The 26,067-nt window shown below is 44.3% G+C and overlaps 3 protein-coding genes across 3 annotated transcripts; all 3 read right to left on the bottom strand.

Moving 5' to 3' along the window:
• Positions 1–4,324: 4,324 nt before the first annotated feature.
• LOC123057952 (uncharacterized) lies at positions 4,325–6,649 on the bottom strand. The gene is made up of 2 exons (XM_044480810.1): positions 4,925–6,649; positions 4,325–4,816 (listed from the first exon to the last, which is right to left on the bottom strand). Exon 1 carries the CDS (start codon positions 6,413–6,415, stop codon positions 4,964–4,966), a length of 1,452 nt encoding a protein of 483 aa, XP_044336745.1. The 5' UTR covers positions 6,416–6,649; the 3' UTR covers positions 4,325–4,816; positions 4,925–4,963.
• On the bottom strand, positions 6,623–8,690 carry LOC123056795 (uncharacterized). The gene is made up of 2 exons (XM_044480066.1): positions 8,542–8,690; positions 6,623–7,938 (listed from the first exon to the last, which is right to left on the bottom strand). Exons 1-2 carry the CDS (start codon positions 8,549–8,551, stop codon positions 6,623–6,625), a joined length of 1,326 nt encoding a protein of 441 aa, XP_044336001.1. The 5' UTR covers positions 8,552–8,690.
• Positions 8,691–9,795: 1,105 nt separating this feature from the next.
• Positions 9,796–15,206, bottom strand: LOC123057953 (uncharacterized). Its single transcript, XM_044480812.1, has 3 exons — positions 15,005–15,206; positions 10,648–10,845; positions 9,796–10,544 (listed from the first exon to the last, which is right to left on the bottom strand). The coding sequence occupies exons 1-3, from the start codon at positions 15,155–15,157 to the stop codon at positions 10,404–10,406; spliced, it is 492 nt and encodes a 163-aa protein (XP_044336747.1). The 5' UTR covers positions 15,158–15,206; the 3' UTR covers positions 9,796–10,403.
• Between the last annotated feature and the right edge of the window lie 10,861 nt (positions 15,207–26,067).

Genomic DNA, 26,067 nt, shown 5'->3' on the forward strand with positions numbered 1-26,067 from the left:
TTCCAAACAATGCAATGCAAAGCCAGAATTATAACAATATGTTTCAATACCTAACCAAATGCAATGAACAAGAATGAGTTGCAACAAAAAATTCCAATGAGAAATTAATGTAGTGCTCCCAACTCTTGTAAAAGTTGAGGTGCTGCTTGCTGGTCAATAAGGATGATAATATGCATCAAATCATCATAAGCTACAAAGAAAGGAACAGGAAGCACATGCATTTTTTTTTCTAAATTTTAGTATTTAGAAGAGGAGTGGGTAATCCCTCTAAAAGAAGACACTGATAAACAGACAGGACAATAAAAACAGACGATGCAAGTAGAATTGCTAGCTACTCCTTCTTTGTTGTCTTGTATTAAGTACTCCTTCCGTCCCAAATTACTTGTCTTGGATTTTCCCTGTATCTAGAAAAGTCCAAGACAAGTAATTTGGGAGATACATCTGTATCTAGAAAAATCCAAGACAAGTAATTTGGGACGGAGGTAATACTATTGACTAGAATTGACTATTGAGTACTAAGAAAGTAATAAGACCAGTATCTAAACTCTAAAGGGGAAAAAAGAAGTCCATACTTAAAGTTCATGAAAACAGAGGCATGAGTCAGAGCAATTGGAAAACATTTCAGATTCTAACCCAAATGATTTGTAATTTTAGCATCAACACTCACAGCAGCCACTTCAGCCCAAAAGGGTATTCAAATAAAATATAAAGCAAACAGGTAACACCGTAACAGCTAGAGCTTCTTGATCATAACAATTTATACATCAACAAAATAAAGCTAGTGGGCTCATAGAGAGGATCAAGCTAATGCATACTGCAGCTCACGTGGATACGAAGAGTTAGGCCATTAAGAAGCACCACCACACTCCCGTAAAAAAAGCACCACCATACTCAACATCCTTCGGTCAGATGAAAGGCGAAGAATTGATAACATAACCCTCTAGTGCCATAAACAAGTTATGTGAAACTAGAGACTGTTTGAGCCGAAGTCGAGTAGGACGGAGGAAACTGAGGTGGAGACTAGCAACCAACTTGCCATCAATGTCAACCTGAAGTAGCCAGTCGTCGTCAAATTTGGCCAGCAAGAGCACATCACCATAACAAGATGCAGGCATCAGCTCCCAACAATCTCCAGAATTTTGAAATTGCACCATGATCTCTGCGATCGGCAATTCAACCCGGCGTTTAAAGGCCCAGACTTCACCTTCATAGTCCTGCATCACCCAGATATCAACAATTGTAGCTTGTGCATTCAGACTGAACATGCCAAGCATATCACTCGTCTCAAACAGGTCGCCATTGCGATGGTCAGAAACAATTGGAGAGTGCATCTGACGGAACGACTCGACGGTGGTTTCAAATACCATTATCAGCCCGTCCGTGTGCCAATGCAGGCTACCACGGAAAAGGGTAGATCCGCGGAAATACAAGAGTTCCTTGGCATCAGGGCCTGCTATGTGCCTCGGCTGCTGGTCGGAGCCCAATGTGAAGACGTAGGAACCTCTTTGAGCATCGTCCTCGAACCTCGGGGCCAGGTACAGCAGTAGTCGGTACTGGCCCGTAGGGCTGTGCGGGTACATCCCCAAGAGCCTGAAGCCATCGAGCCGGTGGAGGGGAGCGTATTGACGAGTGACCGGGTTGCAGATGGAGAGAGATGGGGCGCTCTTATTCCAGGTGCGTAAGAGGAGGAGGCCGTCACAGCAGGCCCTGAGAGAGACGCCGGAGGGGGCGTCAAGTCGGGCGACGGAGTGGAGCTTGTCGGCTGCGCGTTGGTCGTATGTGATGATGTCTATGGAGGATTGGTCGTCGGCGTCGACGAAGAGGAGGGGGAGGGAGGGCTGGCGGGCGTGGTGGGCGAGGAGGAAGTCGCGGGCGGAGGTGGCGTGGCGCCAGGCGCGACAGACGGCGCGACAGCGGAGGAGGGGTTTGGGGGGCAGGCGGACGAGGATCTCCCAGATGGAGATCTCGTCGGGGAGGCCGTCGAGGAGAGGCGTCGGCCCTGCAGCCTCCGCCATGGTCGCGGGCTGGGAGTTCCCGATCCGCCTCTGACGAGTGGTGGCGACCTCAACCGGGAGGAGAGGCGCGGTCCGGCTGCGGACGCCGGACCCGGGTGGTAGCTCTCGATCCTCTCTCGCACGCGCGCGGAGTTGGGGTGTGGAGTTGTGGCAGTGACGGCGGCGGAGTGAGTGTAGGTTTTCCTCTCTGTCTCTCTCCCGGAGACAATAGTACGGCTGCATTTGGGCTTGGCCCAGTTTTGTGGCACGCGTGAGTTCTCGCAAAAATAGAAAAGAAAGAAGTATACAAATCACCCTCAAATCCACTCTTTAGGATACATAACCCCCTGAACTCAAAACCGAGACAAATAACACTCTGAAATTACTAAAACCGGGTTAATAACCCCCTTGAGTGGTTTCTGTCTAATCTAGAGCGGTTTTGTCCCCCATGATGCAGATTACACGTTGACTGGGCAAAAACGCTGAGTGGGTCCCATTAGTCAGTTGTCTCTCTCATTTCTTTCTTTTTATCACCTCGTCTCCTTCCTTTCTTTTTTCATCAGAGCGCCGTCGCCTCCAGAAATGTCTCTCCCCTTTCGTTCGCTAGGACTTGGCAATCGCAGGCGCCGTCCGCCGTTGCCGTCGTCGCCTGCCGCTTGCTCGTCCCCGAAGGAACGAAGCCATGTGTCCAGATGCGTGTGCCTCCATCTCCGCTGTCGCTCTGCTTCGCTTCTGGTGTCGTTCGTTGGTGGAATCGCGAGCTCATACAAGTGGCAGCGGCCACCGACGATGGCTCTGTACGTACGGCCGACCACTGTTGGCGTTTCCTCAAATTTACTAGTCTCCCGCCCGGCCGTTGGGCGCACGACGCATTGCCATGGCCGAGACTGAGCCGTCCGTCGTGTAGCAGTGAAACTGTTGCGGCGCCGCGCCCTGCATGCGCACTCTGCGGTTGTGTTCGGGCGTTCTCAGCTTGCAACAGCGCTACGTCGCCCGGTCTTCGCTGGAAGGAGGGATCAAATTAATAATCAACGTTGTTGTTCTCCTACAGGAGCTCGTTGCTTTTTATATCCGGACGGTGAGGTTCCGAAGGATGCTCTGGTGATTTGCGGGATGTTGTGTATCGATTGAAGGAATGGTCAAGGAATGAAAATGGTCTGCTAAATGCCAGCTTGGCGAAGAACAAGATGCTAGATGCGTATGTGTGTGATTTGGAAGTCAGCATCGTGGAGAAGTTGATGTCCTGAAGAAGAGGATTTGGAAACTGCAGCTGTCCTTTGTGCTTGCTCTGTTCTGCTTTGTCATTTCACACTTTTGGGAATTATTGTCATGAAGAAAAAGAAGCATCCTGGAGAAATTAAGTCCAATAGGGAGTCATTTATGTATATTGTTTTTCTTTGTAAGTTGTTAAGCAAAATTCAGAATGTATGATGTTAAAAGGGTTTAGAATTTGTCTTGTATCTTGTTATGCAAAATTCAGAATTTGGTACAATGCTTCTTGGAAGTGTTATGAAAATATTTGGAATTTGGTACAATGCAAAATCCCAATGCTATGGCTGATCTTCTTATGTATATTGTATACTGTATGCTGATCTGAAAAGATTCAGAATATATGTCTGATCTTCTTATATGTGTTCTCATGTATGCAATACTATGTTTTATTTACAGCGAACCAAATATACAAATATAGTGTATGCTGTTATGAAAAAATCATCTCACTGTAGATGCCCTGAATGAAATTTTGCTATCTTGTTCAATGATTGTGCACCAAAATGACAGTACAATTTCAGTACTGACTTGTACAAGCCCTGAAGTACTATCTTGTACAGTTCTGGCAGCACACCTTGTGCATTTTTGTGCTTCACAGAGTTATATTAGGAAAAAATCATGTACTTCATAGAATGTAAATAACAGCAAATTGACAGTAAACTGTTCCAAAAGATCATGTATTTCACAATACACCATAATTGAGAGTACATTATAGCAAATAGATGTTCCTATCTTGCTGAAATAAACATATGGACCCCATAAACTAATTTCAACCCGTTTCTTGCCATTAGATCTGTCGAGAATTAGTTTTTTGTTCAGTGCAATGCTTCTTGGAAGTGTTATGAAAATATTTGGAATTTGGTACAATGCAAAATCCCAGTGTTATGGCTGATCTTCTTATGTGTATTGTATACTCTATGATGATATGAAAAGATTCATAATTTGGTTCAAAGCAAAATCCCAGTGATATGGCTGTTATGAAAAGATCATCTGCAGTGAACCAAATATTACAAAAAATACAAATACATTGTATGTTATTATGAAAAGATCATCTACACTGAACCAAATATTACAAAAAATACAAATATATTGTATGCAACTATGAAAAGATCATCTGAAGTGACAAACCTGATATATAATACAGAACATAGTTGCTTGATCGTACAGAGAATACATGACTCCATATATGTATATATATTACACGACATGACTCTTGACACAAAAATGACTCCTCAACATCAAACTGAAGGCCGTGCCCTGCCTTTCTTAGCTTCTTTGTATGCAGCTAAATTGAAGACACAGTGTTGTGGCAAATTTGTAACTTGTTTAGTTGGAACAAATGGAGTAGCAGCACTTCTCTGAACCTTTGCTGGTCTAGCCTTGCTGCCTAGAGCATGCTTATCATATTTCTGCGAGATTGGTTGCGACACCGGCAGTGAGCTTGGTTGTAAACTTGGCTCCCTAATTTGAATTCCTGTAGGTCTTCTGGACTCATGCACTTGCAGGTCTTGAGCTACAGCCTTTCCCTTGCCCTGCCTTGCAACTTCTTCAGCCTATCACATGAAACAGTGTACCACATTAAAACTTATGGACTATCTGGGTATAATACGACATGTGACAATGTAGTAAAGATTTGAAATTACTTATGTTCACCACATTACCTTTGATTTCTTTGAAGTTTCTGCCTCATAGGCTTCCTTCTACAGTTTCCTTTTCCTAGACCTTTCTCTGACAATATGTGCATTTCCATGATGCTTAGTTGCAGCAACATTATTTTTGTAACTTGACATGTTATGGCCAGTCCTATTGCATGAACTGCAGGTGATTTGTCCACCCACCTTACTCATTTTTATCCCTTTTAGTGCTTCTCCTTCTTCTCTTTTCCTTTCTTTCCTTGGCCCGCCTGGCATTTTGATGTAACCAGGTGCTTGGGGCCTCACATGATCAGCAACCGGCCAATTTGACTGACCTTCCAATGGCTCCAACACATGAGAGTAAATTTTCTTGTAAGTCTTAATGGAATAACACTCAGCTATGTATGCATCCAACTGTTGTGAGCTCTTGTAGATGCAGCTTATTGCATGGCAGCAGGGTAGACCAGATAGCTGCCAATATCTACAAGAACAAACCCTAGTTTGCAAATTCACAATGTACTTGTATTTATCATGCTCTAACACCTCAAACCCATCTCTTCCATTCCAGAGCACATGACAATTTCCAGATCTTGCTATATTCTGCTTTAGTTTCTTAAATATGTTTGGACATATGATTCCTGACCATTTCAAACACTTGGTAATGCATTCTTGTATCCTCACCATAATTTTGCATCTTATCCACTCCAACATAGATATAATAGGTAGATATCTTGATTCCATGATCCAATTGTTGAATGACTCGTGCATGTTATTGTCAACTGAATCACAGTAGCTTCCCAATTTCATGTAAGCCCTGCTCCAGTGAATTGGGTCTGTGTTCATCATGTCCTTTGCTCCTTCAACTGTGAATTGAGTCAACCTTGCCCTGTTATAGTTGAATAGAGACTTGTTAGGAGCCTTTGCACATCTCCATAATCTCTTTTGCAAATCTTTGTCATTATGTTTTTTCTTCCAGTTTGAGTAAATGTGCCTTGCACACATCCTGTGTTCTGCTTTTGGAAAAATATCCTCTATAGCCCCTATTAGTCCTTTCTGCTGATCTGAGATGAACACCCACCCATCCCCTTGATTGCTGATTTTGAGGTCTCTGTTTAACTTCTCAACAAACCAGAACCAGGACTCATATGTTTCTTTTTCGACTACAGCCCAAGCTACAGGGTACATCTGATTATTGGCATCTCTTCCCAAAGCAACAAGTAGCTGACCAAAGCAAGCTCCTTTGAAGAAACATCCATCTAGTCCTATAACCTTTCTGCAGCCAGCAAGAAATCCTTTCTTAATAGCACCAAAGCACATGTAAAACCTCTCAAAAACATGCTCATCATCCTTCACATCATCTGCCAGTTTGATAGCAACAGTGCTACCTGGGTTAGTTCTCAGCAATTCCAATTGGTAGTCAAAAACCAAGGAATATTCTCCTTTGGTGGTATCTTTGTATTTCTCCATCACTAATTTTTTGGCTCTTTTGCATTGTGCAATAGTGACATCTGCAAACATGTCCTTCAAAACAGTTTGCTTCAAGTTTTCTAATTTCCATGTCGGATTTGCTTTTATAAGTGCTGCATACCTCTTAGCAATAACTACAGATGTCACTAGTTTGTTGTCTCTTCTTGGAATACAATGATGCTCATCTACAAATGTTGAGACTTGCAACCATTTGTGTCTAGTGGTCCTTGATGCATAAATGACCCACTTACATCCAGGCTAAGAACAGTAAGCTCTAACTTTGTCATGTTCATCTTTTCTGAACAACAAATGCCTGTGAGTTTTAATTCCATAGGAAATCACTGCTTTCTTCATGTGCTCTCTGCTTCGGAAAACCATGCCAAGTTGAAAGTTGGGTTTTTCAGCTTTGCTATCAAACCTAGGCCACTTGCTCTTCCTTCTTACCATAGTGGTACCTCCTTCTCCATCACTTTCTTCATCATAAGAGAAATCATCCTCATCAGAGTCAAAATATGGAGTTTCAAAACCAGCATCCAAATCCTCATCAGATTTACATTGCACTTTATTGTTTTGCATTATAATTCCACTTCTTTGTCCTAGCTTCTTAGCTCTCTCATTCCTCCTAATCTCTCTTGCAAGTTTTCTCAGTTCCTCTGCCTCCGAATCCTCTCCAGAACTGCAATCAGGTATTGGTTCATAATCAGTATCCTCTTCATCTGATTTGTCAACAGGAGGTGCTTCTATTGCCGGAACATGTTCGGTTGAAATCTCATGATCTGCACCAACTGTTGGAGCAACATGAGGTGCTTTTGTTGCTGGAACATGTTCAGTAGATTTTGCCACTGCCCTTCTTCTAATTTGCAACTTAGCAGGTATAGCAACTTCAGCTGCAGTAAAGTGTGCCTCCAACTTAACAGCACTTGCACAAACTTCTCTCGGTGTTTCATGAGCAGATGATGCGCTGACTTGAGCACTTTCAGCAGGACTTGCCATCTTTTCAAGTAACATCTCATCGACCACTCCAGTGTCAACGACTTGCACACTAATAAGTGGTAATTTTGTCCCTCTCCGCCTAGAGTAAGTTTCTCCTACATTTACTGGCAATAGACCTGCACATATGTCAATCTGTTCATCACCTGCACATATGTCGAATTGCTCATCATTAGCAGATAACATGGTTTGGTCTGGTTGCATTTCTTTGTCATTGTCAAAGTGTTGCTGGATTGGCATGTCCAATTCTTCAACAAAAACATCAGCATAACTATCTATTGTTCCAATGTCCATCGTCTTCACTGACTCATCATCACACATGAACATAAGACCATCACTGACTTTTTTCCCTAGAGGCAACCAATGCAATTTGTAGGTGTAACTACCTCTGTAGTGACCTCTTTCCATCTGATGAATATCTTCTGCGGAGTTATATAATTCTTCATAGGACAAATCATCCCTTGGCATGATCATCTCTGCCACCAATTCCCCAACGTAATCCAACTTTCCATCCACTTGCTGAAATGATCCATAATAATGAAACCTGACAAAGAAGTTGTCCAATGGATCGGGACCAGGTGAACCTACAAATTGAGACACGAAGAACTATCATTCATAGAAAAAAAAACTGTTGGATCTTTAGCTCTGACAGTACACAAAAATTAAGAGAACTAACATTTACAGTTTGGACTACAATTGTGATATACGAAGGCAACAAATTCAAACAAAAACACTTCATTCAGACAAGTATAGCAGATAATTTACTATGGACTAACATGTTTAGTTCATTCAGACAAGAAAGTGCACTTTTCTCCTTAACCAAACAGGGTAATCATCTACAATAAATTCTCCTAGCAATGCAAGTTCATTCAGACTCATTTACTTTGCATGAGAGATACCAGCTTGTCCTGCACCAAAATCTGCTAAAAAGTCACACCTTTTCCCTAACAAAAACATCCCTTTTTTCATGAACGGAATAGGGCATCATCCAAAACGCACTTGAACAGAACAGGGCGCATCCAAAACACTACTTATCCCCCTAAATCCCTAGCACTAAGACGCCCCATTCCCCTCACCCGAGCCCACACCTCTGCGGTGCACACGATCGTTCATTGGAGCTCGCGATTCCGCCGATGAACGACACCAGAAGCGAAGCAGAGCAGCAACGGAGATGGAGGCACACACACCTGGACACATGGTTTCATTCCTTCGGCGACAGGCAAGCAGCAGATGACGGCGGCGAGGGCGGATGGGGACGGCGGCGACGGCGGACAGCGCCCTAGCGAGAGAAAGAGGAGAGGCGATTCTGGAGGCGATGGCGCTCACGGAAAAAGAAAGAGAGGAAGGGGACGAGGTGATAAAGGAAAGAGAGGCAACTGACTAATGGGACCTTCTCAGCGTAATTTGCCCAGTTAGCGCGTAATCTGCATCATGGGGTACAAAACCGCTCTAGATTAGACAGAAACCACTCAAGGGGGTTATTAATCCGGTTTTAGTAATTTCAGGGTGTTATTTATCCCGGTTTTGAGTTCAGGGGGTTATGTATCCCAAAGAGTAGATTTGGGGGTGATTTGTATACTTCTTTCAATAGAAAAATCTCTTGGCCCAGCTCAAAAAAAAAGGAAAAGCTCTGGGCCCAGCTCAAAAAAAGAAGGAAAAAACTCTTGGCGAGGAGAGCAAATCGGCCCAGAGCAGCAGTAGCCGCGACACGCTGAAGGATGCAATGGTTACACTAACAGTCTGACGCCCATTGACTTGTACAGAAGATAGATGCTACCATGATCACTGCCATAAGGAGGAATATTTCGTAGTCCTTGTTGTTGTGAGCGGCTTGATTCTCTCGACCACGCTGGTTGCTGCGGTCTGGCTACTCGTTTACAGACCAAGCAAGAAAAGAAAAAGATCTCATGAAGCTTCGGATAGATACTTGGGCAGGTGGTAGTGGTAGCCACAGTGGAATCCTGCCAGATGGGGTATATAGGGTCAGTTCTTTTGGCAATTCTCTCAGAATTAACCCCTCATCAGCTTTTCCCAGAATGAGCTAGGAATTGTAAACAAAAATGAAGTGACAATTCTGGGAGAAGCTAGAGAGGGGGTTAATCCTGAGAGAATTGCCGAAAAGAACTGGCCCATATTGTAGCAATCAAGAGATTAAAGAGATCCGGCCTAGAGAAGAAAAAGAATTTCCACCCCGAGATTAGTGGAGTCGCAAAGCTTTATTACTAGCCATTCTTAGTTCACAATACTATAATTTTTCAGTTCCTGACGTCGTCATCACTAGCCATTTGTGCCCCATCTGATCTCTAATCTAGTTCTCAACATGCCCGAGTTTAGCAAGCAACATTGTTCAGTATCCGAACTCTGCAGAAGCTCCTATCTATCTATCTATCTACTGTATGTATTATCTGAATGTTGGTGTCGGTAGTTCATGATACATCCTCTTGTCAACACGACCTTTGCATTTACAATTGAGAACAAAAACATTCACAGTAGTCATGAACTAACTCACAAACATGCAACTAGAGAAACCACAACATGCAACTACAGTACAAGGTTCTTCAGCAGCAACCACAACATGCAACTAGAGAAACATGGAGCGCTCCAGTAACCATACATTTCATAAACAGGTTTCGACTGAATTCTTCATGTCCTTGGTAACAGTATATAGTTGCAAACTTGCAAGATCCACACACATCCAGGAGCGGCAATACCTCCTCACATCCAGCAAAGCCTCGACATCACAAAATATGTTGATACCATCAGAGCCCGGTAATAACAAAGCACACTCCCTTCACTTATACTATGATAATCCAGGGGATGTTGGCTTATACCCTTCTTAGACATGCATTGGTCCCTTCTCAGATGGTTGGAGAAGATAACAACACAAAAGACTTTCAGTTTTCATTGTTTCGGTGTTGCACGCTGAGGAGCACACAAGTCCCTGATCAACCTTGAAAAGAGTTTCACGTAGACCATAGGAACCCATACACCAGACGCAATGGTCATGATAGCTTGAGAACCAGGTGCAGATCTTCCCAGCTTGACTCAGTCAGTCCTCCAGTCTCTCCGCTGCTTCTCGCTTCATATCCTTCACCATGGACTTGAACGCTGCCACCTCCGCCGCCAGCATCTCATCACCCAGCACAGGACCAACCTCCAATGTTGGAGGGTTGCCCCGTAGACCCTGTAGCTGAACACAAAGGTAGACACAGATAAACATTCATAAGAAGTGATTACAAACAACATGTGCACTAGCTACTTAAATAGTACAGCCACAATAAAAAACTACTCACCATCTCACGGCATTTCCGGACAGCACGTGCACAATCGCTTGTCGGGTAAGGACGGAACACCTCTGTTACTGACCACTTGATGACTATTCCGCAGACCACAACGGTGGAGATGGCTTTTGTCATCCTGAAGATCAAGTGAGCGCCCCTTTTAAATAGTCTCATCTTCTCTTCAGATGTAAGCGGATCATCATCGCCACCCTGAAACAATATGAGCATAAAAATTAAATGAGCATCGTTCGCTTAAATTTTTGGACTGGCAGTAGTTAAACCAATTACAATTAACATCATGGGGCGTTCGAAGCAGGCCGTGGAGGAGGTTGATCCGGCCGAACTTCTTCACCTCAAGGAGGAAATGTTGGATACTCGTGAGGAAACTACTGGATTACTGGAGGAAGTAGATCTAATGAGAAAAGAAATTCAGGCTACAAATTATAAGCATGACACCATGGCATCAGTTATTTCCGGAGTGCAGTCAGTGGTGTCAGCTTTAAGTGGTCAACTACAAGCTATTTCTGATGCTCCGAAAAATCTCAGTGCAAATGCACCATCCTCTTCCTCTGATACTCCTCCAAGTCATTTGGAACAGGAACCACCACCTGTCAAATCTCCTATTGTGCAGGAAATCTCTAAGGAAGGTCAGCATGATCATCATAGACAATTGATCGAGGAGTTGAAGAGAAGGTTGCTGGTTGAACAAGAGAAAACTAGGCAGTGTGAGTTGTTGACAGGTAATGAACTTCCACCAATCAACACTGCACGCAGAGCTGCTCCACCAAGATATGGAAATGCAGCAATTCCTAAGGTTATATGAGTGCAAGGATCTCCAGCTGCTCCTACTAGGACAACTCGTACACCAGCTTTCTACCAGATACAACAACAGGGCAATAAGCTGCAGCGGGAAGATTATCCCGAAGCTTATGAGAAGGACAGGAGAGCTCAATTCCTTAAGTCAATGACCAAGGGCCCTAAGATGGAATTTCCCGGGTTTGATGGAGCAAACCCTGGGGGCTGGATACGTCAAGCTGAGAAGTATTTTCAAATGGCAGGGGCACCACCAGAATACAAGGTTTCACTAGCACAGATGTATTTTGTGGGCAGGGCAGATGTATGGCTCAGAAGGGCAGGAATTCTCAAGAAACAGTACGCTTGGACACAATTCTGTGAGGAAATTTTGCACAGATTTTCTGCTTCCAGCACTTATGATTTGGTTGACAGATTTAATGCTTTCAAGCAAAATAATTTGTCCATTGCTGAATATACTGATCAGTTTGAGGAACTAATGGCTGAAGTTCAGGAAGATAATCCAAATTTTACTAAAATGTGGTTTGTTAAGTGCTATGTCAATGGGATGAGGGCCACTATTAAGTTCCAACTTCGGCCACTCAGACCAGAAACACTCACATATGCTTATTGGTTGGCTATGGACATTGAGCAAGCAACTACTGCAAGAAAACCCTATCCTCCTCTCACAACTGATAAAAGCAAGTATACATTTCAGCATTACAAAGAACAAGGAACAACTGCAGAAAAGAGCACAGATAACAAGGATCCTCATGTTATACAAAGAGCAAGAGAGTTGGGTAAATGTTGGAGGTGTGGAGATGTATGGTTTCATGGCCATAAGTGCAAGCAGGCTCCAGTAATTAATCTGCTCACTGGGGAAGAACCAAATGACTCATCTACTGAACAAGAGGAGGTAACTAAAACGGACCAGTCAGATCAGCAACCTGCAGATGAAAACTGCATGCAGATCTCTTTGCAAGCTATGAGCACTAGTAGGGTCAGTACTTTATCTGTATTGGTTACTATTGGGGACAAACAAGCAGTGGCTTTAGTTGATTCAGGAAGTAATTCTACATTCATGAACCTCAAATTTGCTTTGACAACACACTGTTCTATAGAGCCGTTGCTGTTTCCAGTGGTCTACAGCTCAGGATTTGGCATTTCAGCAATTAAAAAAAGCAATGACTTCTGCTCCTGTTTTGGCCCTGCCAAATTTCACTCTGCCTTCTGTCTTAGAAACTGATGCATCTGGTCAGGGTATTGGGGTTGTTCTCATGCAGCAAGGGAAACCTATTGCTTACTATAGCGCAGTGTTCTGTCCCACAAACTGGTTGTTGTCTACTTATGAAAAGGAAGCACTGGGCACTGGCTATCATTGCAGCTTTGAAAAAGTGGAGACATTACTTAGTGGGCATTAACTGATTATCAGAACAGATCATCAAAGTCTAAAATTCATGACAGACCAAAAAGTTACTGGGAAAATACAGCAGAAACTTATGATTAAGTTGTTGGAATTTGATTTTCAGATACAATACAAGAAGGGCAAAGAAAATGTAGCTGCAGATGCATTGTCAAGGAAATTCACTCTCATGGCTATTTCTCTAGTGACCCCTAAGTGGACAGAAGATATAGAGCAGTCCTATTTACAAGACACTGCTTGCAAGAAGATATTGGAAGAATTACTGGTTCTGCCCAGTCATGAGTCTAATCACAATTCTGTGCAAGGGGGCATTATACGACACAAAGGCAGGATTTATGTGGGCAATGATCTAGCTCTTCAAAAGAGAATGTTAACTGCTTTACACTCTTCTGCTTTGGGGTGCATAGTGGAATGAAAGCATCTTATCGGAGAGTGAAGAAGATATTTTACTGGCCTGGAATAAAGAAAGACCTAGAAATCTTTGTGGCAGAATGCCCTGTGTGCCGGAAGAACAAGGGTGAGCACTGCCATTATCCAGGATTGCTGGATCCATACATATTCCAGATGTGGCATGGACACACTGAAGTATGGATTTTATTGAGGGACTGCCTAAATCCAATGGCAAGGAGATTATTTTTGTAATAGTGGATAGACTGACAAAATTTTCCCATTTCATTGCAATGTCTCATCCATATACTGTCTAGTCAGTAGCTATTACATTTATTGACAATGTAATTAAATTGCATGGACCTCCCATAGCTATTGTGTCAGACAGAGACAAAATCTTCACTAGCAAGCTTTGGAAGGACATCTTTGCTGCAATGCACATTGATTTAAGATACAGTTCTGCATATCATCCCCAATCTTATGGATAGACCGAAAGGGTCAATCAGTGTATTGAGAATTATTTAAGGTGCATGGTCTCTGCAGAACCAAAGAAGTGGGTGTATCATCTGGCAATGGCAGAATACTGGTATAATACTTCATTTCACTCCTCTTTGCAGAAAACACCTTTCCAAGCTTTATATGGTTATATGATCCTCTAAATATCAGTGAGTTTTCCTTACCTGGGTCAATGGAAATTGGAGTTAATGGCCCTACAGTGGACAGACAAGCACTTATGGGACAGTTAAAACACAACTTACAAGCAGCCCAAGCTAGGATGATTAAGTATGCAGATAAAAAGAGGACAAAAAGAGTGCTAGCCCCAGGAGATATGGTTTATCTGAAGCTGCAGCCATAAAGATTGAATGCTTTCGGGATCAGGCACCACATCAAGCTCCAAAACAAGTGTTATGGACCTTTTAGGGTGCCGAGCAGAGTAGAAAATGTGGCCTATAAGTTGCTGTTACCAGAGGGTACTCAAATACACCCAGTTTTCCATATAAGTCAGCTCAAAAAGCATATTGGTCCGACAGCGATTCCTTGTGCTAATCTTCCTCTAATTGGCCCTAATGGCCAAGTCAGGACTGAGCCTGTTTTGGCATTGGAAGTTCGTCAAGTACCAAGGAACAATTTACCTGTGGTACAATGGTTAGTACAATGGGAAAATTTTGCCACCGGATGATGCTTCATGGGAGGATGTGGACTTCATCAAGCACACGTTCCCGGTATTCTTCAAGCACACGGTGGAAAGCTGGCGCGAGCACGGCCCACCTTGAGGACAAGGAGTGTTTCGAGAGGGAGGTAGCGTCAGGTATCTGAAGGTGCAACGCTCCATTCAGTTAATGGACGGCCAGGAGGCATCGGCAAGATCTGATCTAACAGCTCGCGTCACTCGCCGTATTAATAGCGTTGCTGTAGCATTTCACGTACTGTTCCGTTCAACCTCTGTGTCGGGCTATATAACAGCCAGGTCCAGCTCCTGCGTGGGCATGTCATTTGCTATGTGATCTACTAAATCACTTTACTCATACACTTTACAGCAACTATACTCTGTAATATATACAATTCCTCTTGGCTTGGCCAAATTCGATCCCCAATTCAGCCTCAAACCCTAGTTCGTACAATCACACTCGTCCTCTGATCCACCCCAGGGCATGACAGGTTTTCTCTAAACCAGCCAATCTAGGGAAGAACTGACTAGCAGAATAGCTAGATCTTAGCAGCAACAGTCGGATTTCCGGCAAAATTAGAGTGGAAAATGGCCCGCACCTGCGAGGAGAAGCAGCGAGGACGGGCGGACGAACCGCGGTCGATGACCGCCGGCGACATACGCCGTCGCCCCTCCACCACGGACGCCCTGCATACCAGCCGCGGTGGCTGGTCGCCGACGATCCTCCTCGCCGCGCAGCGGAGCGCCGCCATCGCCGCAGCCAAGCGAGACGTTTTTTCTTTCGGGTCAGTCTAGGTCTCACTCGCCTCTTGTTGCTTTTTGGGCTGGCCCTGTTTGGTCTTTACTTTGTGCATTTTTTAGCTGCGTTGGGCCAGAGATTAGGCAGTATTTTTGTTCCGTGCCTGTTAAGCGCTTCATCAATCCTTTTTTCGGTTTTGGGAATCTTCTAGGAGGTTCCAGAGCCGGGATTTTTTTCTGTTTCTGTTTCTATTTCTTTTATTTTTTTATTTTTCCTGGTCTTTATCTCCTTTCTTCAGTTTCTTTTTTTCTTTCCTTTTCCGTTTAAATTTTTTATTTTTAAATTTTGATTTCTTCACAAAACAATGTTTGTGTATTAAAAATTGTTCGCAGTTTTCCAAAAAATGTCTTGTTTTGTAATTTATTCAGGAGTTTTAAAAAATATTCGTGTTCCCAAAATTTGTTCAGCTTTTCAATTTTGTTTGTAGTTTCAAAAAATGTTCACATTCTTCAAAAAACATTCATGTTTCCAAAATTTGTTCCCTTTTTCTACTATTGTTCGCACATTCTAAAAAATGTTCTCGTATTCAAATTTGTTTTGGAGTTTCAAAAAATGTTCCTGTTTTCAAAAATTTCTCGTGTTTTCTAATTTTATTAAGAGTTTCAAAAAATGTCCATTTATTAATAAATGGTAATTTTAAAAAAATATTCACGTTTTTAGAAAATGTTTTGAGTGAAAAGTGTTCACGTTTCATTAAACATTCATTTGACAAAAAATATGATTATTTATAAACATGAGCATTTTTTGAAATCATGAACATTTTTCCAAAAAAGCGAAGAATTTATGAAGTTTTTGAACATTTCTTGTAAAATATGAACAAGTTCTAAAAACATGACCATGTTTTGAAATTTGCAAAAAAAAAGAAAGCATGAACTTTTTCCAAAATTTTCAACAAATTTCAGGTTTGAGAACATTTTTTGGAATTTCGATCTAAACTTTCAAAACAAGAAAAGAAAAGGAAAAGAAAATGCCTGGATTTGCGTTTGTATTGGTTCTTATAGTCTTGCACAACATTGTGATCATTAGCTCTCATTATCTACGGTGGCTATCACAAAAAGATTCTTTGCTGGAGATCTCGTGTTCAAACCTCGGTAATTGTCGTTTTTTTCCGAATTTATAGTCGCTATGGTTGATCGCTGGCACATCCGCTCGTTTGCTAGTGGGTCGGCCTAGTCGGGGCCGCCTGTGCGTTTGCCCGACAATCCGCCGCAATAAGCGGCAGATAGGAGCTCCCTAGTTGGCCGACCCACTACTAGCAATTTCTTTTTTTTGCACTGTGAGCCTTTTTATGTTATTTTTTCTTAATTTTCTTTATATTTAGAAATGCTCTAATATGTGTGTGTGTGTGGGGGGGTGTTGTCTCGTCTCGACATCTTGGGTCTTATGGTGGTCTTAGCCGAGCTCGGGAACGACGGAGGCGACGACATCGAGCTCGACGAAGACGGCAAGATCCTCGGGTGCGGTTGCTATGCTTGAAACCAAGCGCTTTTGGACGCGCATGTGGGTTAGTGAGATGCACACGACCCAAACAAGAGCAATGGACAAGGTACGAGACCAAATGGACAATGGAGCTCACCGGAATCACAGTGGCGGCGCGCTGAGCTTCGGGCTCCGATGTTCTTAGCATTCCAGAGGGCTATGGGCACGACGAGGATGTCCAGGAGGATCGTTGTGGAGAGGCGGACCTCGTGATGGTGGCGGGTGGTCGCAAGGGGCTCTGGCCTCGTCGGAATCAAGCCGGTGACGCCTGGGTTAGTGGCGGATAGCGTAGTGTGTTGCCGGCAGCTTGGCGGCACTCGGCCTCGATTGGATAATGGGAAATGGAGAGGGGGTCCGGGGGTATTTAATGGACATGGTCACGAGGGTTGGGGAGTGGCCGGAGCGTGCAGAGGTGGATTCATGGGCATGTGGGCGGTGGGGTCATGCGCGCGTGGGGTGGACGGCGGTTGAGGGTGGAGCTGACATGTGGGCCCCGCCTCACAAAGAGAAAGGAGAGAGAGGGCGCATGCGCGAGCGGCTGGGCCGGCTGGCTAGCTAGGTCTCGGCTGGCCTCGCCCTTTTTTCTTTTTCTGTTTTTCTGTTCTTCTCTCAGTTTTGAATTTTGAAATTGAATTTGAATTTTCCCCAAAAAGGAAATTTCCCCTAAAATCCATTGGGAATATTCCTGGTTGCTTGGACTTTTCCTCAAAGGATTTTGAAAAAACTACTTTTTTCACTAACTATTAGACCTATTTGCAAAGTTATTTCTTTTATTTTTCTATTTATGATTTATTTATTTTATCCGGAGTTTTATTCAAAGTTTGATTGCCCAAATTAAACTATTTTCAAACCCTGGTTCACTCAAACAAAATAGGAAGTTAATCTTAGGAAATTACTTTCCTGCCCTTATGCAACTTTCTGAAAATCATTTTGTGAAACTTCCATGGCCTCCAAATAAACTCAAGAAAGGATTTGAATTCAAGTGTTGGTCATATTTGTTTCAAAAACCAAATATACAAGGTAAACCATGAATGCATATGCTTCTAAGTTCACATCCAAAATTCAGGAGAATTTTGGGTTGTGACATGTTCATGGATGGGGATCTTTATCGGATGTGCCCAATGGGATGAAACTACAATTTAACCCTATGGAACAAGGGCAAGGTTTGTTGGCAGATATTCACGAGGGGATATGTGGGACCCATATTGGGTCGCGAGAACTCATAGGCAAAGTATTTCGACAAGGATTCTATTGGCCTACAGCCTTGAGTGATGCAGAGGAGTTGGTGCATACATGTGATATTTGCGAGTTTCACTTCAAAGAGATCCATCAACCAGCGCAGACACTACAGACCATCCCTCTCTCATGGTCGTTCGCAATCTAAGAGTTGGACATCCTCGGGTCATTTCCCCGTGCAACCGAGGGCTTTGAGTTACGTAGCCATTGATAAGTTCACGAAGTGGCCCAAGGTGGAGCCTGTCAGGAAAGTCACTGCTCGGTGGCCTAAAGTTTTGCCCCCACCATTTTTGTCCTCTTAATACTTGCTTTCACTCTATTCCTCCCATGATTCTTGCATCTATTTGAGGGGGGAAAGTGAGGTGATCTAAATCTACTATTCCACCAATCCATCTCTCCTCTTCGCGAGAGAAACCTTGTGGATCTAGATCTTGGGAGTCCTTTGGTGTTCTCCTCCTTGTTCTTCCCCCCATATTCCTCCATAACATTAGTTGCTTTGAGGGATTTGGGAAAGAAGGACTTGAGCACTCTGTGTGCTCTTAACATTGCATTAGTCGCATCGGTTTGAGTTCTCCATGAGGATTCGTGGAAGTGAAAGTTGAGTAACTTATTATTACTCATGGGTGCTTGGTACCCTAGGGCTTGTTCCTCTTGGTTGCTTGAACACCCTAAATGATTGGTGTTGTCATGAAGCTCAATCATTTTGGCATTTCGGGCAAGTTTTGGGATACTTCCATTAAGATGTGGAGATTGCTCGAGCAATTTGAACGGGTTTGGTGAACGCCCTCAAGGGTCTCCAATTGTACTGGTTCGGTGACCGCTTTCAAGGTTCCTTTAGTGGAATCACGACACCTTGCATTATGCGAGGGCATGAGGAGAATACGGTGAGCCATTGTGGCACTTGGGGAGCATTATGCCTCCACACCGCTTGTCGGTGGGAACGACACCTATGGGATCACTCGGATCCCTTCTACGATCGGCGGGCGTGGGGTCGTGAGAAGAGCAGGTTTAGGAGCTAGCACACGGATCGTTTACCCAGGTTTGGGTCGCGCGGATGCGTAAGACCCTAGTACTGCTTTGGTGGATGTATTGAGTGTTCTTTAGCCTTTTGAAGTAGCTACGGTGGCTGTGCCGTTCCAAAAAGCCGAATCCCTCCCCTGGTCACCTTAGGCCTCCTTTTATTGGAAAAAGGGGTTCCACAGTGGCACACAGGAGGTGGAAAGGCCTACAGTGCGCGAGCTTATCGCACGGCATTACGAGACAAAGTGCATTAAATGTGCTACGTAGGTGTCCATTAGCTTTATCGGGGACGGGAACGAGGCCCGTCCCGTCCGTCGCCGCTCCGCCTCGCTTCGACACGCGCCCAGGCCAGCGATGCATGCAGCGCCTGTTGGGGAACGTAGCAATAATTAAAAAAATTCCTACGTGTCACCAAGATCAATCTAGGAGATACTAGCAACGAGAGAGAGGGAGTGCATCTTCATACCCTTGAAGATCGCTAAGCGGAAGCATTACAAGAACACGGTTGGCGGAGTCATACACGCAACGATTCAGATCGCGGTCGATTCCGATCTAAGCGCCGAACAACGGCGCCTCCGCGTTCAACACACGTACAACCCGGTGACGTCTCTCGCGCCTTGATCCAGCAAGGAGAGAGGGAGAGGTTGGGGAAGACTCCTTCCAGCAGCAGCACGATGGCGTGGTGATGGTGGAGGAGCATGGCACGCCAGCAGGGCTTCGCCAAGCACTGCAAGAGATGAGGAGGGAGAGGGGTAGGGCTGCGCCAAGAGGGAGAGAGACTCATGTGTTGGGTAGCCTGATACGTCTCGAACGTATCTATAATTTTTGATTGCTCCATGCTATATTATCTACTATTTTGGGCAATATTGGACTTTATTATCCACTTTTATATTATTTTTGGGACTAACCTATTAACCGGAGGCCCAACCCAGATTTGATGTTTTATGCCTATTTCAGTGTTTTAAAGAAAAGGAATATCAGACGGAGTCGAAACGGAACGAAATCAACTGGAGAAGTTATTTTTGGAAGGAAACACACCTGATGGACTTGGACCCCACGCCAGAAGATACGGGAGCTGCCCATGAGGGTTGGGGCGCGCCCACCCCCCTAGGGCGCACCCCCTGCCTCATGGGGCCCCCGTGGCTCCCCTGACGTGCTTCTTCTGCCTATATAACTCCATATACCCTAAAACTCCCAGAACGCACAATAGATCGGGAGTTCCGCCGCCAGAAGCCTCCGTAGCCACCAAAAACCAATCTAGACCCGTTCCGGCACCCTGCCGGAGGGGGCAATCCTTCTCCGGTGGCCATCTTCATCATCCCAGTGCTCTCCATGACGAGGAGGGAGAAGTTCTCCCTAGGGGCTGAGGGTATGTATTAGTAGCTATGTGTTTGATCTCTCTCTCTCTCTCTCTCTCTCTCTCTCTCGTGTTCTTGAGACGATACGATCTTGATGTACCGCGAGCTTTGCTATTATACACTACTAGGGAAAACCTTATACACAGAATGTTACCAGTAGCGCTTGTTAAAATGAGGCACTACTGCTACTTAGCAGTAGCGCGTCTTCTAGAACGGCGCTACTGTTACCCGCTTAGCAGTAGCGCGGCAGGAACAGAACGCGCTACTACTATAATTGCCACACCGTTCTCGACGTGCTAGGTATAGTAGTAGCGCCCTTCTACGAACAGCGCTACTACTACGGATTTTAGCAGCAGTGCGTTTTGCCTCCCAACGCTACTGTTAAAGCTATTTTCACCTACCCCCCGCGTGGCCTGATTCCCTCTCCTCTGCTTCCTCCCCCAATTCTCCTCTACTATTCCTCGCGGCCTCCGCCTCGCCGCCGTCTCCCCGGACCCCGCCTCGCCGCTGTCTCCCCCGACCCCGCCTCGCCTCCGCCTCGCCGCCGTCTCCCCCGACCCCGCCTCGCCGCCATCTCCCCCGACCCGGCCTCACCGCGCCTCGGTGCCGCCGTCTCCCCCGACCCCATCTCTCTCCCCGCCCTCTATAAGCACTCTCCCCTTCCAATCCCTCTTCTCTGCTTAGTATGAACCCTAGCTATTTAGTGCTAGTTAGTATGAACCCTAGGCTATTTTTAGTGCTAGTTAGTTAATTACTTATATGGTAATTAGGGCAGTAGTTCCTAGGTACTAATTAGTTAGTAAGAACTAGGTACTAATTAGGTATTAGTTTATTTTTATTTATAGTAAGTTTATTTTTAGTAAGAACTAATTGAATTAATAGAACTCATCAGTAATAACTTGTTGCCATTTTTTAGTTAAAGCAATTTTTCTCGCATCGACGTGGACGATGCCTATCCCGCATCCTCGTCGTCGAGTCGGCGGAGGACGACACCTGCTTGACCATATGGGCCATGTCCGGGACTGGGCTCCGCCGGGGTGGTACTGGGAGGCGCTACCTACCGGGGGGCACAGGTTGGTGAGGAGCCAGCCTGTCGTTAACCCGAACCTTCTTTGGTGGCGGTCGCGTGGGCCAGTGACGGTCCAGAGGCTCGAGGACTCCGCGGAGGTGGTGCGTCACCGTGTCAGTGAGGAGGACGCGCACGTCCGTCGCTACTTGTTTGCGTTGGAGCACAGGTTCTCCAGGGATCTCACTGGAGCTATGATCCTGTGATGGTTCCTTCTCTGTGGGTGTCCACCGCCCGCGCCGATACGCGTCGTGTGCTAGGGTTTTAGTTGTATTAGTAATGTTATATGTATGACACTATTTGGGATGTATTAGTGATAATATTCGACGATGTACGGACGCATGAGATGATTTACTTTTGCTTATTGAATGCATGCTAATTTGAGTCCTATAAGATATTTTGAAATGTATATCTTGTGTTGCTCAATATCCAAGTGGCCGGTCATGTTTGCAGGTTACACCTCCGAGTGGCCTATGTTTTGCTGGAGTGTTGATTCATTTCCGTTCCGACAAATTTCAGGCGCTCGATATGTCCTATTTTAGCAAAGGTCATGCCGGATTTTTCCGTGAATTTTGGCATGACTTGTGCCAGAATATGTAGGAAATATCGAGTGCCCCGGATTTGTGTGTTGAGTATCCTGGTAGTTGTCTTCGATCGATTTTCAATTAATGTTTTAACTATGAACATAGGAAATGTCTGATGACGAAAAGGATTTCAGTATTTGCAAATACTGCAAATACGAGCGCGGCCTGTGCGACAGAATCTTCCTAGATGATGATAGGCGCTTCAGCATCAAGCTGGACGAGAACTTCGAAGTGGATATAGTAAGTCACAACGACAAGTCTTTTTTTGTAATTAAGCATGACATCTGCTTCATTTGCTTCAACTTATATTTTTTTACTATTGTACTAGCGTATCCCCTGCCATGCAAGAGTTTTTGTATTGGATAAGATAGGTTTCAGTCATACTATGGAGGTAAAGAAAGTTTACTTGAAGACCGAGCATGGTTATATTTTCCATGCAAAATTATACAATTCAGACGACTACACCTATTTTGGATGCAAAATATGGCGAGCACTATGCAAGACTTATGCATTTGAGCTTGATATGGTTATCACCTTTGATATTCGTCCGGAAGATGATATTGAAGGTAATACCGACATCTGGGTCGATGTGCAGACGCCTCCAGTTATACCATTATGCAAGTTTCTCAACCATATTTATGTCTTTGATATTGTTTATTCAAAAATAGTTAACAACTAATTTGTATTTTCATCTTATTTCGGTGCAAGCAAACATGTCCAGGGCTTGGTAGACAGGACCTACTACTGTCCCGAGGCTGAACTCAACTGCGAGGAGCTAAGTCATTATGTTTCATGGCTTGAGGATCTTGATACTGTCAAGACAAATTTTCTTCCTGCATTTAGAAATGTTACTACTGAAAACGTGCGACCAATAGTGTTCGTAATGAACTACGGTCACATCTATTTAGGAAGGATGGTAAGATTTTTACTATTTTTCCTCAGTGCATCTTTTCCATACATTATTTTTGAAGCTAAACTTCATTGCTAAGTATGTTACCATACAATGTTCTTCAACAGGGACTCCCGATGAATGTTGTGCCTTATGGGATCGAGACTAAAGGTACCATGAGTATTATTAGCTTACAGCCAAGATATCCTACAGATTACTTTAGTGCATTCAAGATTAGCGACGGATGCTTAATAGTGCAAGACTGGACCAAATGTGTGATGGAGGAGCGCAGAGAAGTACTAGGGGGCAGCAAACAGATGCGCTACCCACGATTAGGAGACAGGTTCATCTGCATGCTCCAACTTGATCAAGGAGGATATCTACACATGTTTTATGTTATTTTACCTAAGAGAGAGCAACAGGAGTGATTAGCTAGCTAGAAATGAGTTTGAGGATGATGATGTGCTACACTATTACTATGATGATAAAATAGCTAGTGTTGGTGATAATGACTATGCTGATGATTATTAGCTAGTGTTAGTGGTGATTAAATAAATACTGTTGGTGGTAATGACTATGATGATGATTAAATAGCTTGTGCTGGCGGATTAGATTCAAGTGGAGGCAACATGTGGTGCACATCGAAAGTACTACTAGTCCAAACTATATCAAGTTTGGATTAGTAGTATACTTTTGACATGCACCACATATTGCCTCCACTTGAACCTAATCCACCTTCATTTGACACACTGTTATGGACATAATGATGTAAACCTCATAACTGGTATTGTACCGATATTTGTCCTATGGCGTATAAATACACTAAAAAAAGAATACTAGTAGCGATGGCGAGAAAACACGATGCCAGTAGTTACATTAGCAGTAGCGCGGGAGTGAACAAACGCTGTAGCTATTTGCCCTAGCAGTAGCGCGTGCGGGCACGCGTTACTGCTAAGCAATAGCTGTAGCGCCTTATTAGTAGCACGCCTACCCGCGCTACTAGTGAGCACAAAACCCGCGCTGTTGCTAGCCTTTTCCCTAATAGTGATAGTTGGATCCTATGTTTCTCCTCCCCCTCTTCTCTCTTGTAATGAATTGAGTTTCCCCTTTGGAGTTATCTTTTTGGATTGAGTCTTTAAAGATTTGAGAACACTTGATGTATGTCTTGCATGGGATACCCGTGGTGACAATGGGGTATTCTATTGATCCACTTGATGTATGTTTTGGTGATCAACTTGCAGGTTCCGCCCATGAACCTATGCATAGGGGTTGGCACACGTTTTCGTTGTGATTCTCCGGTAGAAACTTTGGGCACTCTTTTAGGTCCTTTGTGTTGGTTGAATAGATGAATCTGAGATTGTGTGACGCATATCGTATAATAATACCCACGAATACTTGAGGTGGCATTGGAGTATCTAGGTGACATTAGGGTTTTGGTTGATTTGTGTCTTAAGGTGTTATTCTAGTACGAACTCTAGGTCTGTTTGTGACACCTATAGGAATAGCCCAACGGATTGATTGGAAAGAATAACTTTGAGGTGGTTTCGTACCCTACCATGATCTCTTCGTTCATTCTCCGCTATTAGTGACTTTGGAGTGACTCTTTGTTGCATGTTGAGGGATAGTTATGTGATCCAATTATGTTAGTATTGTTGAGGGAACTTACACTAGCAAAAGTATGAACCCTAGGCCTTGTTTCCTATCATTGCAATACCGTTTATGCTCAATTTTACCATTAGTTACCTTGTTGTTTTTATAATTTCAGATTACAAATACCTTTATCTACCATCCATATACCACTTGTATCACCATCTCTTCGCCGAACTAGTGCGCCTATACAATTTACCATTGTATTGGGTGTGTTGGGGACACAAGAGACTCTTTGTTATTTGGTTGCAGGGTTGCTTGAGAGAGACCATCTTCATCCTACGCCTCCTACGGATTGATAAACCTTAGGTCATCCACTTGAGGGAAATTTGCTACTGTCCTACAAACCTCTGCACTTGGAGGCCCAACAACGTCTACAAGAAGAAGGTTGTGTAGTAGACACCACAGCCCCAAAACCCCCACTATTTATAGGAGGAGGGGAGGAGGGTGCACCCCCTCTAGGGTTCCCACCCCTAGGGTGGCGGCAACCCTAGATGGGATGGAGGCGGCGGCCAAGAGGGGGAGAGGGTTGGCGCGCCCTAGGGTGGGCCTTAGGCCCATCTGCGCCTAGGGTTTGTGTAACGCCCTCGATGCGGCTATATCTCCCACGTGTCGAAGCATGACTTAGAGGCATAACCGCATTGAAAGCAATGTCGCAAGTGAGGTAATCTTCACAACAACCCATGTAATGAATAAGAAAGGAGGTACATAGTTGGCTTACAATAGTCACTTCACACAATACATGAATAAAACATTACATCATCCAGATACACACAAGGTCCGGCTACGGAACCAAAATAAAAGAAGACTACCCCAAATGCTACACAGATCCTCGATCGTCCCAACTGGGCTCCACTACTGATCAACTGGAAACGAAACAACATAACAAACACGAATTTCATCGAGCTCCTCCTTGAGCTCAGTTGCGTCACCTGCACGATATCATCAGCACCTGCAAGCTAGTTTTGGAAGTAATCTGTGAGTCACGGGGACTCAGCAATCTCACACCCTCGCGATCAAGACTATTTAAGCTTATGGGTAAGGTAAAGGTATGATGTGGAGCTGCAGCAAGCGACTAGCATATATGGTGGCTAACATACGCAAATGAGAGCGAGAAGAGAAGGCAAAAGCACGATCGAGAAACTATGATCAAGAAGTGATCCTAGAAAAACCTACGTCAAGCATTACTCCAACACCATGTTCACTTCCCGGACAACGCCGGAAAGAGACCATCACGGCAACACACGCGGTTGATGTATTTTAATTAAGTTAAGTTTCGGGTTTTCTACAACCGGACATTAACAAATTCCCATCTGCCCATAACCGCGTGCACGGCTTTCGAAAGTTCAAATCCCTGTAGGGGAGTCCCAACTTAGCCCATCACAAGCTCTCACGGTCAACGAAGGATATTCCTTCTCCCAAGACAATCCGATCAAACTCGGCATCCAGGTTACAAGACATCCTCGACAATGGTAAAACAAGTCCAGCAACACCGCCCGAATGTGCCGACAAATCCCGATAGGAGCTGCACATATCTCGTTCTCAGGGCACACTCAGATGAGCGCTCCATACAACTAAAACCAA

The sequence above is a fragment of the Triticum aestivum genome, chromosome 3A (assembly GCF_018294505.1).
Source record: "Triticum aestivum cultivar Chinese Spring chromosome 3A, IWGSC CS RefSeq v2.1, whole genome shotgun sequence".
NCBI classification, from domain to species: Eukaryota; Viridiplantae; Streptophyta; class Magnoliopsida; order Poales; family Poaceae; genus Triticum; species Triticum aestivum.